This window comes from Anser cygnoides, chromosome 22, assembly GCF_040182565.1.
Source record: "Anser cygnoides isolate HZ-2024a breed goose chromosome 22, Taihu_goose_T2T_genome, whole genome shotgun sequence".
NCBI lineage: Eukaryota > Metazoa > Chordata > Aves > Anseriformes > Anatidae > Anser > Anser cygnoides.
In genome coordinates, this window is record NC_089894.1 from 6826370 (window position 1) to 6840551 (window position 14182).

Here is a 14182-nt window from a genome sequence, read left to right on the forward strand (position 1 = left end):
AGCCCCGGGACCCCTCAGCACCAAAAGCCCAGGGGCTGCAGGGGCACTGGGTGCCAGCAGCCCTTCGTGGGGCATGGGTGGGGGCACGGGGTGGGCATTGTACGGGGTGAGCACTGCACGGGGTGAGCGTTGCAGGGTGGCTGGGCGGCGCAGTCCCCCCCCACAGACGTGTTCCAGGCACCCAGCACCCGCAGCTGCAGCCCAGGCGGGGAGGGATTTACGCCGGCCCCCCCAGCCCCATGGCAGCAGATGTGGCGGTGATTGTAATCAAGCAGCAGATTAAGGCCTGCGGGTTTAGGGGTCGCCTGTCCTCCCAGTGGTGCAGAAGACTGGGATTTAGCCCGTGTCTGCTCCCAAACGTGCCAGACACCCCCAGAGGGGGGTGGCAGCCGCGTGTCCTACATACGCTGCCTGCCCCCCAGCCCCTGCGGTGCCCTGCGGGGAATTCGGTGGGCAGCCGCAGGCTCACCCCGAGGGACGGGGATGCTCCGGGGGTCGCTGGGTCCAAGCGGGGTCCCGGTGCCGGCCAGGACCCCAGCACGGCTGGGCACCTCGCTGCAAGGGGCAGGACGGCGCGGCTGTCACCTGCGGCGGTGCTGGGGCTGCTTCCTGTGCAGGCGCGGAGCTGGGGCCGGAGCAGGCGGCGAAAGAGGGAACAGAAAGCCCCAGGTGCAGGGGGGCTGCGGGGGGAGCTGGAGCCGTGTCCCCGGGGCTGGGGATGCAGGTGCCCTCCCGTCCCGTCCCCCGGCCCCTCGCAGTGCTGGTGGCACCGACCGAGCTGTGTTGGGACATTTGTCCCCAGGACCCCTGCCCCTTTCCTTTCCCCCTGCAGGATGGCACCGCTGTAACAGGCACGGAGCAAGGGTCTGGAGCTTGTGAAGGGCAAGGGAAAGGGGGAACCAGCAGCTCCACGGCCCTGGGGCCAGCAGGGACCCTGCGCAGAGCCGGGATAAGCCAGGGAAAGATGTCTGGAGAGCAGGAGAAAGGGGGATTGAGGGATTACCGCTGCGAGAGGCAGAAAGCCTGCTGGAGCCTGGAATCAATTTGCTCCCCCCTGGGGAGAGGAAAGCGGGGCCCCTTCCCCGCAGCTCCTAATCTGCCCCGTAAGGAGGAGGTGGGAACGTTGTCAACAACCAGCGGGTCGTCCCCCCAGCACTGGGGGGCACGGGGGCTTGGGGACAGAGCACAGCGTGGGACCCCAGGGGTGGGGGGGATGTCACGCTCCAGCGGCTGCCCCCAGTTCCTGGAGCCCCCGTTTCCCACCAGGACAGCTCATCCCTTCAGGCCAGCGTCCTGCCTGCGCCCAGCCCTGTGCCAACAGCCCACGGCAGCCCACGCTCCCCGCCTTGGCATCGCCCCCCTGTGACTCTCACATGGGGTGGGAGACGCAAACAGCAGCCCCGGGGGGGCTGGGGTCTCCTGGAAGCGCTGGGTGTCCCCAGCCAGCCCCTGCTCGCAGCCCGGCTCTCCTCCCACCCCCAGGTGCTGTCCCCAGCCCTGTGTCACCAGCGCTGAGCGGAGCACGGCTATTTCTGTCACCCCGCGGGCAGATGCTGGCCACAAAGCTAGAGACGTGGGACACGGCTCCGGAGCAGGGTCGTGGCTGCCTCTCCTTCCCCCCCCGGGGCTGGGTTTGTGCTCTCAGCGCAGCTCTCGGTATCGGGTGCAGCACATGCTCAAACCACAGGTTGCAGAGCTCCGAGACACCGGCGGCTCCGCAGCCTCTGGGCGAGGAGGGGAGAGGTCCTGCAGTGCAATGGAGAAGGTGAGGGGCTGCAGTGAGGGCTCGCAGGGGACCGGGTGGGGACGCCGCTCCCTGGCTCCTATTTTTGCTTTAAACCGTTCTCTTGTGGGTTGCAAGGCTGGAAGGCAGCGCCCTGGGGAAGGGCAGGGCAGTGCTGGGTGCTCCACGTCCCCAGAGCGGGGAAGGAGCTGGGGGAGCTGCTGGGGACTGATCCTGCCCGGCGCCGGGACTCAGCCCTGCAGCAGGGCTTGGATCGAGCCCATCCTCCCAGGCTCACTGATGGAGCTGGAGGGAGTCGGCAGCTGTGAGGCTGCTTTGGGTCAGAGCTGTGCCTGATCCTGAGCTCCCCGGCAATGGGGGCCCAGCAGCGCTGTGCCAGGCTGCGGTGCTGCCCCTTTCCCCCGTGGCAGGGCTGGGAGCTGGAAGCACCTGGGAGCACTGGGAGCGCTGGGCACATCTACCTGCAACCTGGGCAAGGCAGGGGGATGCTCCAGGCACATCCCTGGCCGGGATCAGGACCAGGCAGTGTGGGGCTGAGCCCCACAGGGGTCCCCAAGGCCCATGCACGAGCATGCGGGTGCTTTGGGAAGGTCCCTGCGCACCCACAGCACCTGGCACCGTCAGCGTGGAGCTTGGGGGCCGGCTGGCTGGGGCCCCCCAGGGCCATGGGCTGGGTGCGAGCCCCCAGGGGCATCAGGAGCAGCTCCCCCATGGTGGGGTCAGGGCTGGCTTGGGGCTGTGCCGGGGATGCCGGGGCTGGGCTCACGTCTCCCCTCCAGCCCTGCGCTGCAGCAGGGAGCACGGGAAGGGCACGGCTGCTCTCGCAATGACTGAGCGAGGCAAAAGCCACCGCTTCCTTGGAGAGGGTGTGAGACAGAAACCGCGCTGTGCACGGGGCGGCCCACACGGGGCCGGGGCGGTGGCGCTGCCGGGGCTCCCTGCGGCGAGCCGCGCCGCTCCACGGGGCTGGGTGGAGGCTGCACACCGCAGCGGGGCTGCGGCTGCCATGCATGCTCGGAGCATCCCTCGCTCCTCATCCCTCTGCGCAGGCGAACCCCAGCCCCACCGCCATGGAGACAGCGGCCACCACCGACTTCTACTCCTGGGAGTACGACCCCTCGTGGGACGACGGCACGCTGCCCGAGCTGTGCGAGAAGCAGGAGGTGCAGGGCTTCGCCCGCACCTACCAGCCGGCCGTCTACCTGCTGCTCCTGCTCCTGGGCACGGTGGGCAATGGGCTGGTGCTGCTCACGCACACCCGCTACCGCCGGGCGCACAGCGTCACCGACGTCTGCCTCCTGCACCTCGCCCTGTCCGACCTCCTGCTGCTCCTCACACTGCCCTTCGCCGTCACCGTCACGCTGCAGGGCTGGGCCCCGGGCACGGCCGCCTGCAGGGCGCTGGAGGGCATTTACGCCCTCAACTTCTACGGAGGCTTCCTCTTCCTCACCTGCATCAGCGTGGACCGCTACGTGGCCATCGTGCGGGTGCCGGCCGCTTGCCGCCTGCGCCCGCGGGCTCGCCGCCACGGCTGGCTGACGGCGGGGCTGGCCTGGCTGCTGGCCACGCTGCTGGCGCTGCCCCAGTTCGTCTACGGCCGAGCGGAGCAGCACCAGGACCTCCGGATTTGCCGCGTCGTCTTCCCCCCGGCGGTCTCGCGGGCGGCCCGGGGGGCCACCAACCTGGCGCAGGTCGTGCTGGGCTTCGCGGTGCCCTTCCTGGTGATGGCGAGCTGCTACGCGGCCGTGGCTCGGACGCTGCTGGCGGCTCGCGGCACCCAGCCCCACCGGGCGCTGCGGGTGCTGCTGGCCCTCGTGCTGGTCTTCGTGGCCCTGCAGCTGCCCCACAGCCTGATGGTGCTGCTGGATACGGCCGAGCTGCTGGCCAGCTGGGAGGTGAGCTGCGCCCAGAGCCGCCGCAAGGACCTGGCGCTGCTGGTCACCGGCGGGCTGGCGTACCTGCGCTGCTGCCTCAACCCCCTGCTCTACGCCTTCCTGGGGCAGCGTTTCCGCCGGGAGCTGTGGCTGCTGGCCAGCGATGCCGGCTGCGTGGGGCCCATCGACCCGCGCTGCCCCGGCTGCCCCAGTCCCCGCCGGCGTTCGTCGCTCTCCACCTGCCAGGACGTGGCGTAGGGACGCGGTGCCCGTGCCCGGGGCAGGTACCGGCACCCTTGGGGCTCAACACCCCGCTTTTGGGGGAGCTCGAACCACCCTCAGTGCCCGTGGAGCTGCCCGGCAGGGGCAGGACGGACAGAGCACACGCCTGGGCAGATGGACGAGGAGCCCCGCAGCATCCTGCCCAGCGCTGGGACGGGGACGATGCCCCGAGCTCGGGGGGACCGTGCAATGCCAGCTGCCTTCTGGAAGGACCGCGCAATGTCACACACACCCCGGGGGGAACGTGCCGTGCCACGTGTGCTCCGGCGGGACGGTGCAATGGCCACGCTGGCTCTGGGAGGGGGCCGTGCGATGCCCCTGAGCTCAGAGCGGTGCGTGCGGATCCGGGCGCAGCAGGGCGCTGGGCAGGGCGCCGCCTTCCACTTCCCTTCCCACCCTGGCAATAAACCCTGCTCGAACCCCGCTGGGAGAGCGGCCCTGTCCCTGCGGGCTCAGGGGACCGGGGAGGCGGCGGGGAGCGGGGAAGGGACCCGGCACTGGCCGGGGGATGCCTGCAGGCGGCAGCAGAACCCAGCGCGTCCTGCCCGGCCCTGCCCGGCCCTGCCTGTCCCTGCCTGTCCCTGCCTGTCCCCGCCCGGCTGCCCAGCACTGCAGGGCCTGAACGCGTCTGCCCCGGCCGGCACCCCCGGACGCAGAATGGGGACCCCTGGCCGCAGGATGGGGACCCCCGGACACAGGATGGGGACCCCCGGACGCAGGATGGGGACCCCCGGACACAGGATGGGGACCCCCGGACGCAGGATGGGGACCCCTGGACGCAGGATGGGGACCCCCCCAACTGGGTTCCAGCAGCAGGAGGGGACCTGGCCGCAGCCCCGCAGTGGGGAGAGGGGGCTCTGCTTTGTGCAGGGCAGGGGGCACTGGCCCAGGAAGAGGCAGGAGCAGGGGGCATCACGGCCCCCGTCCCCACCAGCACGGCCGAGGTGGCGGCGGAGCCCACTCCGCCGGCCCCTCCGTTGGCTGCAGGGGTTGGGAATCCCCCTGGGGCCGGCAGCAGCGTGATCCCCTGGGAAAAACCTACTCTGGGTCAGGCTGGAAACTCCCCCCCCCAGCATGAGGGCCGAGAGGGGCTTTCCTCTCCTTTCGTCTCCTCTCACTTCCCCTTGAGTTCTGGCCCAGCAAATCCCATCCCGGCAGGGCCGGGGTCGGTGCCTCCGGGCTGGGCACAAGCAGGGTGCCCTCGCCCTCCTGCCTGGGGCCAGGCTGAGCGGCGCCGTGGTGCTGAGCGGCGCCGTGGTGCTGAGCAGCGCTGGGCCGTGGGATGCCAGCAGCGGGGGGGGGGGGGGGGGGGTTGCCTCTGGCCCTGGCCGAGCTCACGCAGCCACTTCTGGGGTTTCTGAGAGCGGGGAAGTGCCTCCCCGCGCTGCGGGCTGGAGGCCTCTTCCCGCTCACCCACACACGCTTTGGGATTAGCCCGGTGCTCGCGCTGGGAGAATCCAGCCCAGACCCTTCGCCTACTTCTGGGCAGGAAATGCAATTACCGCTGACTCAGCACCGCACAGCCCCCATCCCCCCGCCGCCCCCCGGCCCCCCGCGCCAAAGCCGGGGCCGGATGGGGAGCACCTGGCCCCGTAACGCAGCTCCCCATCTCCCCACCCAACCGTCGGCCTCGGGCTACCCCAATCCCATCTCTGCTGGCCCCACGGCCGTGGCACATCGCCCACGCTGGCCCCGTGGCCCCTGCGGCTGGCGGGCTCGGCCCCGGCGGCCCCCGGCCCCCCGGCGGGCTCAGCTCCCTCCCTGCCTGGCCCCGTGGGGCTGGCGGCGCTGCGTGGGCGTCGAGCTGGCAGCCGGCGGCTCCTGGGCTCCTGCCTGCGCATCCCGGTCCCAGCGGCTCCAGGGGAGCGGGCCTGGGGGGCTTAACCCCTTCGGGGGCTGCGGGAGCGGGGCCGGGCGATGTCACGGGGCCGAGGTGCGACCCCGGCACCGGCTCCTTCCATGGGTGGGGTGGCCAAGGCTGGCAGGAGCGCCCCGCCTGACCGTGGCACCGAGGGGTGGCCAAGGCCACGCTGCTGCGGGTGGCGGCACCGTGCGCCCCGCGGGGCCCCGTTCCCAGCCCCGGCACACGACACCGGCGGTGCCAGGCCTCACCGGCACGGGGGCAGCGGCACACCGAGGGGCTGGCGCAGCGCGTGCCCTCGGTGCCATGCAGCACCTCGATGATGCCGCCGCCGGTCACAGCCCCGGTGCACGGCACCGGGTGCCACCAGCACGGCGGCTCCCAGCCCGGCCGGCACCTACCCGGCACCGAGCACCCGGTGCCCGGTACCGAGGTGCCGGTGCCCACACCGGGAGCACCGGGGGGCAGCCGGACCCCCCCAAAGCACCGACGTGCCCGGTTCCCCTCTGCAGGCGGGTGGGCACCCGGGGGTGGGGGGTGCCCGGTGCTGCCCCCCCCCCCCCCGCCAGGCCCCGTTCGGCCGCGCGCCCCCGCCCGGTGGATGACGCAAACGGCGGCCCCGCCGCCCCGGGCGCGCTGGCTCCGCCCCGGGCCGTGCGCGGCGATTGGCGGGGGCCGGTGACGCGCCGGGGCCGGCCCGCCCGGGGCGGCGGCGGCGGCGGCGGCGGAGGGGCCGGTCCCGGTCCCGGTCCCGGTGGCGGAGGCCGGTGCGCGGCGCAGCGCGGGCGGCGGGCCGGGCCCGGCGGGGCGATGCCGTTCCCCGGCGGGCTCTGGTGGCTGCTGTGCTGCCGGCAGGGCTTCACGCTGCTGCGGCGGGACTACGGCGACGGGGACCGGGAGGCGGACGGCGAGGCCGAGGAGGAGGCGTCTTTCGAGCTCCGTGCGCAGGGAGACCAGGTGGGTGCTACCGGCACCGGCACCGGCACCGGGACCGCGGCTGGGCACGGCGCGGTGGGTGCCGCCGTGCGCCTCTCGTCCCGTCCCGTCCGGGGCGCACGGTTTGGCTCGGCTCGGCTCGGCTCGGCCCGCGGCTGTCCGGTACCGTGCTTGGCTGCTCCGCACCGGCCCCGCTCCCGGTGCACCGGCCGCTGCCTGCGGGCCCCGAGCGTGGCTCGCACGGGGCCCGGAGCCCGTCCCGGTGCGCGCCGTGCGGAGACGGCGCCGCGGTGCGCACGGGCTGCCCGGTCCCGGGAGGCTTCGGAGCTCGGCCCGGCCGTCGGGGCACCGGGAGCGGATCCGGCCCTTCCCGGTAGCGACCGGCCGGCTCCGGTCTCCGCCGCCGCTTGCCCGGGCACGTCCCTACCGCGGTCGGGGCGCGCCGGGGCCCGCGGGCAGGGGTGCCCTTGGCGCGTCCCCGCACCGGCCGCTCCCCGGGCACCGGGACCGGAGCCACCGGGGCTCGGCGGGGCTCCCGGGCACCGAGAGGGGGGTGTCCCGGCCGCGGGGGGCGTGCGGGCTCCCGGTATCACCGCAGGTCGCTGCGTGGGGGGGTGGGGGGGCTCTGCGGTGCGCAGGGGGCCGGGCTCCCGCTGCTCCGCGGTGCGGCCGGGGGGCTGCCGGGGGCTGGGGCCGATCCTGGCACAGCCCGGGGCACTGCGGACCCCCTGGGCTCGTCCTGAGCCCCCCGTGTGCTGCCCCCGGCTGAGCTGGGGCACTGGGGGGGGGGGGCTGGCCGGGGGTGTTGCCCCCTTGTGAGCAGGGCCTGGGGCTTGGCACGGTGGGGGGCACAGGGACGGGGGTGTCTGGCCGATGTCCATGGGGCTACATCTGCAGGGTGGCAGAGGGGACGGGGTCCCCCAGCCCAGGGGTCCGCCTGCCCTCCTCGGGAGGAGGCAGCCTGGCTGTTCTTCCAGCCCTTCGGGCCCTGGCTCCGTGTTCCCGTTAGCTCAGGCTGTGTCTGGTCGATGGGGGGGGGCACTGGGGGCTCCCAGTACCCCCGGTGCTCCCAGCCCCTGTGCCCAAGCAGGGTTGGCGCGGTGGCTCCTGGCCGCTCGGCCCAAGCGGTGCCGGTGCCCCCGGGTCCCTCGCTCAGTGCTGCGTGGGCCGTGGCGGCGGCTGCTGGCTCCCGGCCGCGGGGCTGCTGGCGGGGCCGTTCCTGGTGCCCTGCCAGCCCGGTGGGAGCCTGGGCACCCGCAGGGCTACGGGGCGCAGCCAACGCCGGGGTGCTGCCAGCCTGGGTGCCCGGCTGGGGAGCGGAGCTGCTCGCGCCCGCTCCTCAGGCAGGAGCAGCGGGGCCGGATCCTGGCTTGGGATCATCCCCGTGCCGCCGCCGAGGGTCGGGTTGGCTCGGGGGTCCCTGCGGGACGGGTTCCTCGGGGTTCCTCTGCGCAGACCTGCCGGCCGAGCCGGCGCTGCCGGGGCCGTTCCCGGCACGCTCCGCGCCGGGGAGCAGGGCCTGGATCTCCCCGCTCCGGCTGCTTCCTCTGCTCAGGGAAGCGGAGCAGCGCGGCGGAAGCCGGCGCTTCCCTCCTGCCGGGCTGCCTTGGGGACGGCTGATAGCGCGGGGGCGGCCTGGGAGCCACGGGGCTGAATCCCTGCCCTTAGGGGACGCGGGGCTTGGTGACAGCCAAGCTCGCTGCAGCCCCTCTCCTGCCCCGCAGCACCGTTTGCAGCCTGGTTCCACTGCAGCCAGGCTGGGGACAGATCTGAAGCCCCCTCCTCCCCCCCACCCCGGGCTCCCCCCTTGCAGCAGGGCATGGCTGTGCTGGGATCCCCTTCCCCAGCAGTGCCAGGGGCCGGAGCTGGGCCCACCGGGCGTTGGTGGCGGTGCCGAGGGCATGGGCCAGCAGCAGAAGCCGTTTTGGGCTTTCCCGCATCCCACGGGCTGCGCTGGCTCCGGAGGTCCAGGCTGGCGTGGGCGGCCGTGACGCCGGTTCCCCGGGGAGCCCTTTGCCCGCCCCACGGCCGCGGGGTCCTCGGAAACCCGCGGCGCCAGCCGCCCCTTCCCGGGAGCGTGGGAGCAGCTGCCCTGGCCCTGCCGTGGCGGCTCCTCTCCTCTCCTGTTTATTTATAACCCTGAGAAGGAGCCGGCCGCCGCCGTCTCCTCCTGCGGGCCACGGCCGAGAGGAGCTGGGCACCGTCTCCGTGCCTTGCAGCCGGGCAGGAGCACGGGGAGCCCTCCCTGGCCGTGGCCCCGGTGGTAGGACAGCCCCGGCAGGAGCCGGCCCCGTGCACGAGGCGCCGGCGGTGCGTGACAGGTGCCCTTAATGCCACGGGTCAGCGGAGCCTGCTCCTGCCCTGGCGCGGCGATACCTGGAGTGGCTCCTGCTCCCCCTCTATTTTTAGCAGCCGTCTCCTTTTCTCGGCGTTTTGTGGAGCGCCCTGACCTGGCTGCGGCTGCCCCGTGGAGCTGCAGCTGGCTGGGGGGGAGCCCGCGCCTCTCCTGGGGCCGCATCCTGCCCGTGCCGCCGCATCCAAGCGCCCCGTGCTGCTGCGTTGCCCTGCCCTGCCCGGTGCCTGCCCGTGCCTGGGCTCTGCCTCATGTCCCGGCACGTGTGCCAGGCTCGTCACGTGTGTGGCACCGCCAACGTCAGGCCGTGCCGCGCGAGGAGGAACCGGCCCCCGTCCCGCTGCGGGGCCAGGGACTTCCCTGCGCAGCGTCCCACCGCCGCGGGCAGGAAGTCAGCGGCCCCATTACAATGGGACTTTGTGCCGTAAGCGTATTACTCAGCACTGACCTTGTGCAATTCTGCACGGTATTCAGCTTGCTGGGGTCAGCTGAGGATACGCGGGCCAGCGCGCCCGGCGGCTGCCCCCGAGGGGTGCCCCAGCTGCAGCCCCAGGTGCTCCCCAGGACGCGAGCCCGTCCCTCGGGGTCTGGAGCCGAGCGATGATCAGGGGGAGATGGTTTTGGGGCGCCAGGCGGTGGCTGTGGGGGCTAAGACGCGTCTCCTTCCTCCCCAGGCGTCCCTGGAGGTGAGCCTGAGCCAGCCCACCCGCACCAGCAGCGGCTCGGAGCGGTGAGTGACCCCGTGCCGCCGGGCATCCCATCGCGTCCCCCTCACGGTGCTGCAGGAGCTGTGCGCCATCCTGCCCCGCTCGCGTGGCCGGGCACTGCGCCGTCGGCAAGAGCAGGGGACGGTGGTGCTGGGACTGCCGGGCTCCGTCCCCGTATCTGCTGCGCCCTCGGGCTTATCCCCATCCCTTTGCCTCGGCCTCGCCGTGTCGGATGGCATGGCCGTGGCAGCCGGTGGGGCCGTGCGTGGTCCCCCACCCCGGGAGGCTCTGCGGGGCCGTGCCCGTCCGTGGGGGCCGTGTCCCGGCATGCTGCGTGCCCAGGGAGACGGGGTGCTGGGGCACAGGGGCCTGCTCGCTCCCCGTCCTCCCAGTGCCGACACCGCTGCCAGCATTCCTTCCTCGTTGTTCATTTTCCGAATTCCTTGGCAGGGCCGCGACTGCAAACAGCTTATTTTTAGCCAGGGTCATCTGCACCCGATGGCTCTGCCGCGTTCCCACCGCCGGGTCGCGGGGTGTCCGGTGCCCCCCGGGGGACGTGGCTCCCCGCTGCTCTGGCACCGCTGGCCCCGGCTCCTGGGGGCTTGGCAGGCTCCCGCGGGCGCCCGTGCTCAGCCCTACGATGTCCCCAGGTCCCTGCTCGTGTCGGAGGAGATGCGCAGTCTCATCGTGGAGAAGGGACCGGGGCCAGTGGAGGAGGACCCCGATGCCCTCGTGAAAGGTAGGCGCGGCGCTACAGGGGTTTTTCTGCCCCCCACCCCACCCCGGATTCACAGCTGGGGTTAGCAGGATCGTGCCCCGACGGGCTGGATGCCAACCTAGGGTGGCACGGGGCAGGGGACACGGACGTCCGGCGGGGCGGATGGTGCTGGCGGCAGGGGCTGAGGCTTCTCCTTCCCAGGCTGGCTGCAGCGGGAGGTGCGGGGCGGCGTCAAGACCCCCTGGATCCGGCCTCGGAAGTACTGGTTCGTGCTGACGCCCGACTCCCTGGACTACTACAGCAGCAACGAGAAGGGAGCCAAGCGCCTGGGCTCCCTCGTGCTCACCAGCCTCTGCTCCGTGCTGTGGCCGGACAAGCAGACCTACAAGGAGACGGGTAGGGCGCCCGGCGGGTGGGGGCTGCCCCTTCGCAGGCCCTCGTGCCCCGCGTCACCCTCCGGCGCCCGGGGAGGGGGGCGGCAGGTGAGCTGTGTGTCCCCCCCAACCCCGCAGGCTACTGGAGCGTGACGGTGTTCGGCAGGAAGCATTGCTACCGCCTGTACAGCGAGCACCTCAACGAGGCCGTGCGCTGGGTGTGCGCCGTGCAGAAGGTCATCGACAGCAAGGCGCCCGTGCAGACGCCCACCCAGCTGCTCATGCGCGACGTCGAGGTGAGTCCGCGGCACCCGGGGGGGGGGAACGGCTGCGGGAGCTCGGCCGGGCGGCCCCTCTGCAGCCGCCGCCGTCGCTTCGCCCTCGCAGGAGCACTGCGGCAGCCCCGAGGTCCTGGAGCAGATCTACCGCTGCAACCCCATCCTGCGCTACACCAGCAGCCCGCTGTACGCCCCCCTGCTGCCCTTCCCCTACGGCAGCCTGGACCAAAGCGGTGAGCGGGCGGCTGGGGGGGGACCCCCAGGGTGCCAAAGCGGCGCCGGTCCCACGCCGCCGGTGCAGCGGGGAGGGCTGGGTGCTGAGCAGGAGTGGCGGGAGCTGGGCTGGGTCTGAACCGCACCATGCTGTGGGTACGGTGCCTGGTTGGAAAGCCCAAATCGTGGCTGTTAACGCGCCCGCCCCCCATCCCATCCCGTCCCGCAGCCCCCGGTCCCCGCAGCTACACCACGCTGCGCGACGAGGCCGTGAAGCTCTTCAACTCGCTGCAGCAGCTGGAGTCGCAGCGGGACCCGGTGCCGCTGATCCAGGGCATCCTGCAGACCTGCCTGGACCTGCCGCCGCTGGTGGACGAGATTTACTGCCAGCTGGTGAAGCAGACCACGGAGCCGCCGGCGCCGGGCGGGCCGGGCGACTTGCACTACTGGCAGCTGCTCACCTGCATGAGCTGCACGTTCCTGCCCTCCCCGCCTGTCCTGCGCTTCCTGCGCTTCCACCTGGACAGGCGAGTGCCGCGGAGCTCGCCGGGTTCCCACCGGGACGGCGCGGGGTCCCCGGCACTGCTGTGACACCCCCCCCTCCCCGGTGTCCCCCCGCAGGACGGAGAGCCGCTTCCCCGCCTCGGAGATGGCCAAGTACGCCTGCTTCATCCGGGAGGCGCTGGGGAAGACGAGGGGCCGGGAGTGCGTGCCGTCCCTGGAGGAGATCCTGGTGCTGATGCGGCGGCAGGAGATGGTCTGCACCGTGCACTGCCCCGGCGCCGCCGCCTGCAGCGTGGCCATCAGCTCCCACACCACGGCCGAGGAGGTGAGGGCCCCGTCCGTGCTGTGTGCGGGGCTGGGGAGCATCGGGCAGAGGGGACAGGGGCGGGGAGGCAATGGGGGGGGGGGGGGGACGCGGGGATGCCTGCCTTTGCCCGCCGTGACCTGTCTGTGTCCCTTTGCAGCCCTGAGCGCCGCGGCCAGGGACGCGCAGTCACCGTTGGTTGCCTTTGTCTCGCCCCAGGTGGCCCGGGAGCTGGTGTCGCGCCTGGGGCTGTCCCAGAGCCCCAACCTCTTTGCGCTCTACGAGCAGTCCCGGCTCCGGGAGCAGCCCGTGGGCAGCTCCACGCTGCTGGCCGACGTCCTCACCAGGTTTGAAAAGTAAATGTCCTGCTCTGCTGCCTACGGGGAGGGAGAAGGAGGGGGCAGGCGGGTCCCCCGGGGACGAGGGGACGCTGTGGGGGCTGCGCCCGCCCGCGTTGCCCGGCGCTGACGGCGCCGCTCTCTTGGTGCAGCCTGGCCGGGGAGGAGCGGGAGCAGGACGCGCCGTGCCGGCTCTGCTTCAAGCACTACGGCTTCCTGGACACGGACAACGTCCCGCGGGACAGCCTGGAGTTTGCCCTCCTCTTTGAGCAGGTGAGAGCCGTGCCATGGTGCCACGGGCGGCTGTGCCGTGCCATGGTGGCTGTGCCGTGCCGTGCCACGGGTGGCCCTGCCATGCCGTAGCGGCTGTTCCGTGCCACTGGTGGCCGTGCCACGGCCTGGTGGCTGTGCCGTGCCCGCGCCCCCGTCTCACCCTGCCCTCCCGCAGGCTCACGAGATGGTGCTGCGGGGCTACGTGCCCACCTCGGAGGAGACGCTGCAGACGCTGGCGGCGCTGCGCCTGCAGAGCCTCAACAGCGACTTCTCCACCCACGCCCCCTTCCCGCGCCTGGAGGAGCTCTTCCCCCCCCACGTCCTGCACGCCCGCCTGCCGGCCCCCCGCCCCGACCCCCCCCCCAAGTGCCGCGGGGCCCGGCTGCGCGCGGGGCTGCTGGCCGGGGGGCTCTGGGGGCACTCGCTGGCCAAGCAGCGCGCCGAGCGGGATCAGCGCCTGCGGGGCCGCCTGCGGGAGGAGGGGGCCAGCACCATGGCTGCCATCGTGGAGAAGTGGAAGCTGCTGCAGGGCATGGGCCGGCCCGAAGCCATGGCCGCCTACGTGGCGCTGGTGCGGGAGTGGCCCGGCTTCGGCTCCACGCTCTTCGACGTCGACCTGCGCGCGGTGAGGCCCCGGCGCGGCGGCGAGGGGACGGGGAACGGGCGGAAGGGGGTGGCCCTGACGCCCCTCTCCCCGCAGAGCCCGGTGGGAGCCGGACCCCAGCGGCTGTGGCTGGGCATCGGGGCCAAGGCGGTGTCGCTGTACAGGCCGGGGGAGCCCGAGCCCTTGGACAGCTTCTGCTACGGCCGCATCTCCTCCTTCGGGGCCTCCGACAGCAGCACGTTCCGGCTCTCCATGGAAGACCGGGACCTGCTCTTTGAGACCTCCCAGGTAAGGGCCGTCCGCCCGTCTGTCCCTCCATCTGCCCGTCTGTCCCTCCGTCCGCCCGTTGTTCCCCTCGGGGGCCGTAGGGCGCAGCTTCTCCGGGCTCCTCCACCCGTCTCCCCTCCGCCCCGCAGGTGGACGAGATCGCCCAGCTCCTCACCACGTACCTCGCCTCCACGGCTGCCCGCCGGCCGCCCCGGCCCCAGGAGCCGGCCCCCGGCCCCCTCGATCCAGACCCCGCCGCGCTGCCCCGGGGGCTCTGCCCCGTGGCCGGGCCCTGGCAGCGCCCGCCGCCCACCGGCTCCTTCGGCAGCTAGCCCGGCGGCCACGGAGGACGCTCCGGATGGACGGCGCGGGGATGGGCGAGCGGCGGGGTCCGCGCCGACCCCCGGTGCCCCGCGCTCTCCCCGCTCCACCGTTGCCTTTCTGGTGATTTCCTTAATTTATTTCGAGACGCCCGCTCGCCCACGTCTCCCAGCACTTTCCCTGGAGGGGGCAGCGGGACCGCCGTGTCGCGGGCGCCCGGTGCTGGCTGCG

General features: G+C 73.1%; 2 protein-coding genes across 6 annotated transcripts; both read left to right on the top strand.

The window, feature by feature from the left end:
- Positions 1 to 147: 147 nt before the first annotated feature.
- CCR10 (C-C motif chemokine receptor 10) lies at positions 148 to 4323 on the top strand. The gene is made up of 2 exons (XM_066981473.1): positions 148 to 1765; positions 2794 to 4323. Exons 1-2 carry the CDS (start codon positions 1673 to 1675, stop codon positions 3874 to 3876), a joined length of 1176 nt encoding a protein of 391 aa, XP_066837574.1. The 5' UTR covers positions 148 to 1672; the 3' UTR covers positions 3877 to 4323.
- A 2129-nt stretch (positions 4324 to 6452) lies between these two features.
- On the top strand, positions 6453 to 14099 carry PLEKHH3 (pleckstrin homology, MyTH4 and FERM domain containing H3). Of its 5 annotated transcripts, none has more exons than XM_048051889.2 (13): positions 6455 to 6718; positions 9725 to 9780; positions 10408 to 10496; positions 10677 to 10871; positions 10988 to 11145; positions 11237 to 11360; positions 11570 to 11867; positions 11962 to 12169; positions 12368 to 12504; positions 12639 to 12759; positions 12935 to 13384; positions 13460 to 13651; positions 13780 to 14099. In XM_048051889.2, the coding sequence occupies exons 1-13, from the start codon at positions 6572 to 6574 to the stop codon at positions 13960 to 13962; spliced, it is 2358 nt and encodes a 785-aa protein (XP_047907846.2). In that variant the 5' UTR covers positions 6455 to 6571; the 3' UTR covers positions 13963 to 14099. The 5 variants fall into 5 exon arrangements, with proteins under 5 accessions (XP_066837533.1, XP_066837531.1, XP_066837532.1 ...); XM_048051890.2 differs by having other exon boundaries at positions 12368 to 12495; XM_066981432.1 differs by lacking the exon at positions 9725 to 9780 and having other exon boundaries at positions 6453 to 6718; positions 12309 to 12495.
- Positions 14100 to 14182: the final 83 nt, after the last annotated feature.

Bases quoted from the DNA above. Each gene is read 5' to 3' on its own strand.
- CCR10 (XM_066981473.1), top strand. From the start codon at position 1,673: ATGCTCAAACCACAGGTTGCAGAGCTCCGAGACACCGGCGGCTCCGCA. The intron at 1,766-2,793 runs GTGAGGGGCTGC...CCCTCTGCGCAG, and splicing joins CCTGCAGTGCAATGGAGAAG to GCGAACCCCAGCCCCACCGC.
- PLEKHH3 (XM_066981430.1), top strand. From the start codon at position 6,572: ATGCCGTTCCCCGGCGGGCTCTGGTGGCTGCTGTGCTGCCGGCAGGGC. The intron at 10,497-10,676 runs GTAGGCGCGGCG...TCTCCTTCCCAG, and splicing joins CCCCGATGCCCTCGTGAAAG to GCTGGCTGCAGCGGGAGGTG. The intron at 11,868-11,961 runs GCGAGTGCCGCG...GTCCCCCCGCAG, and splicing joins CTGCGCTTCCACCTGGACAG to GACGGAGAGCCGCTTCCCCG.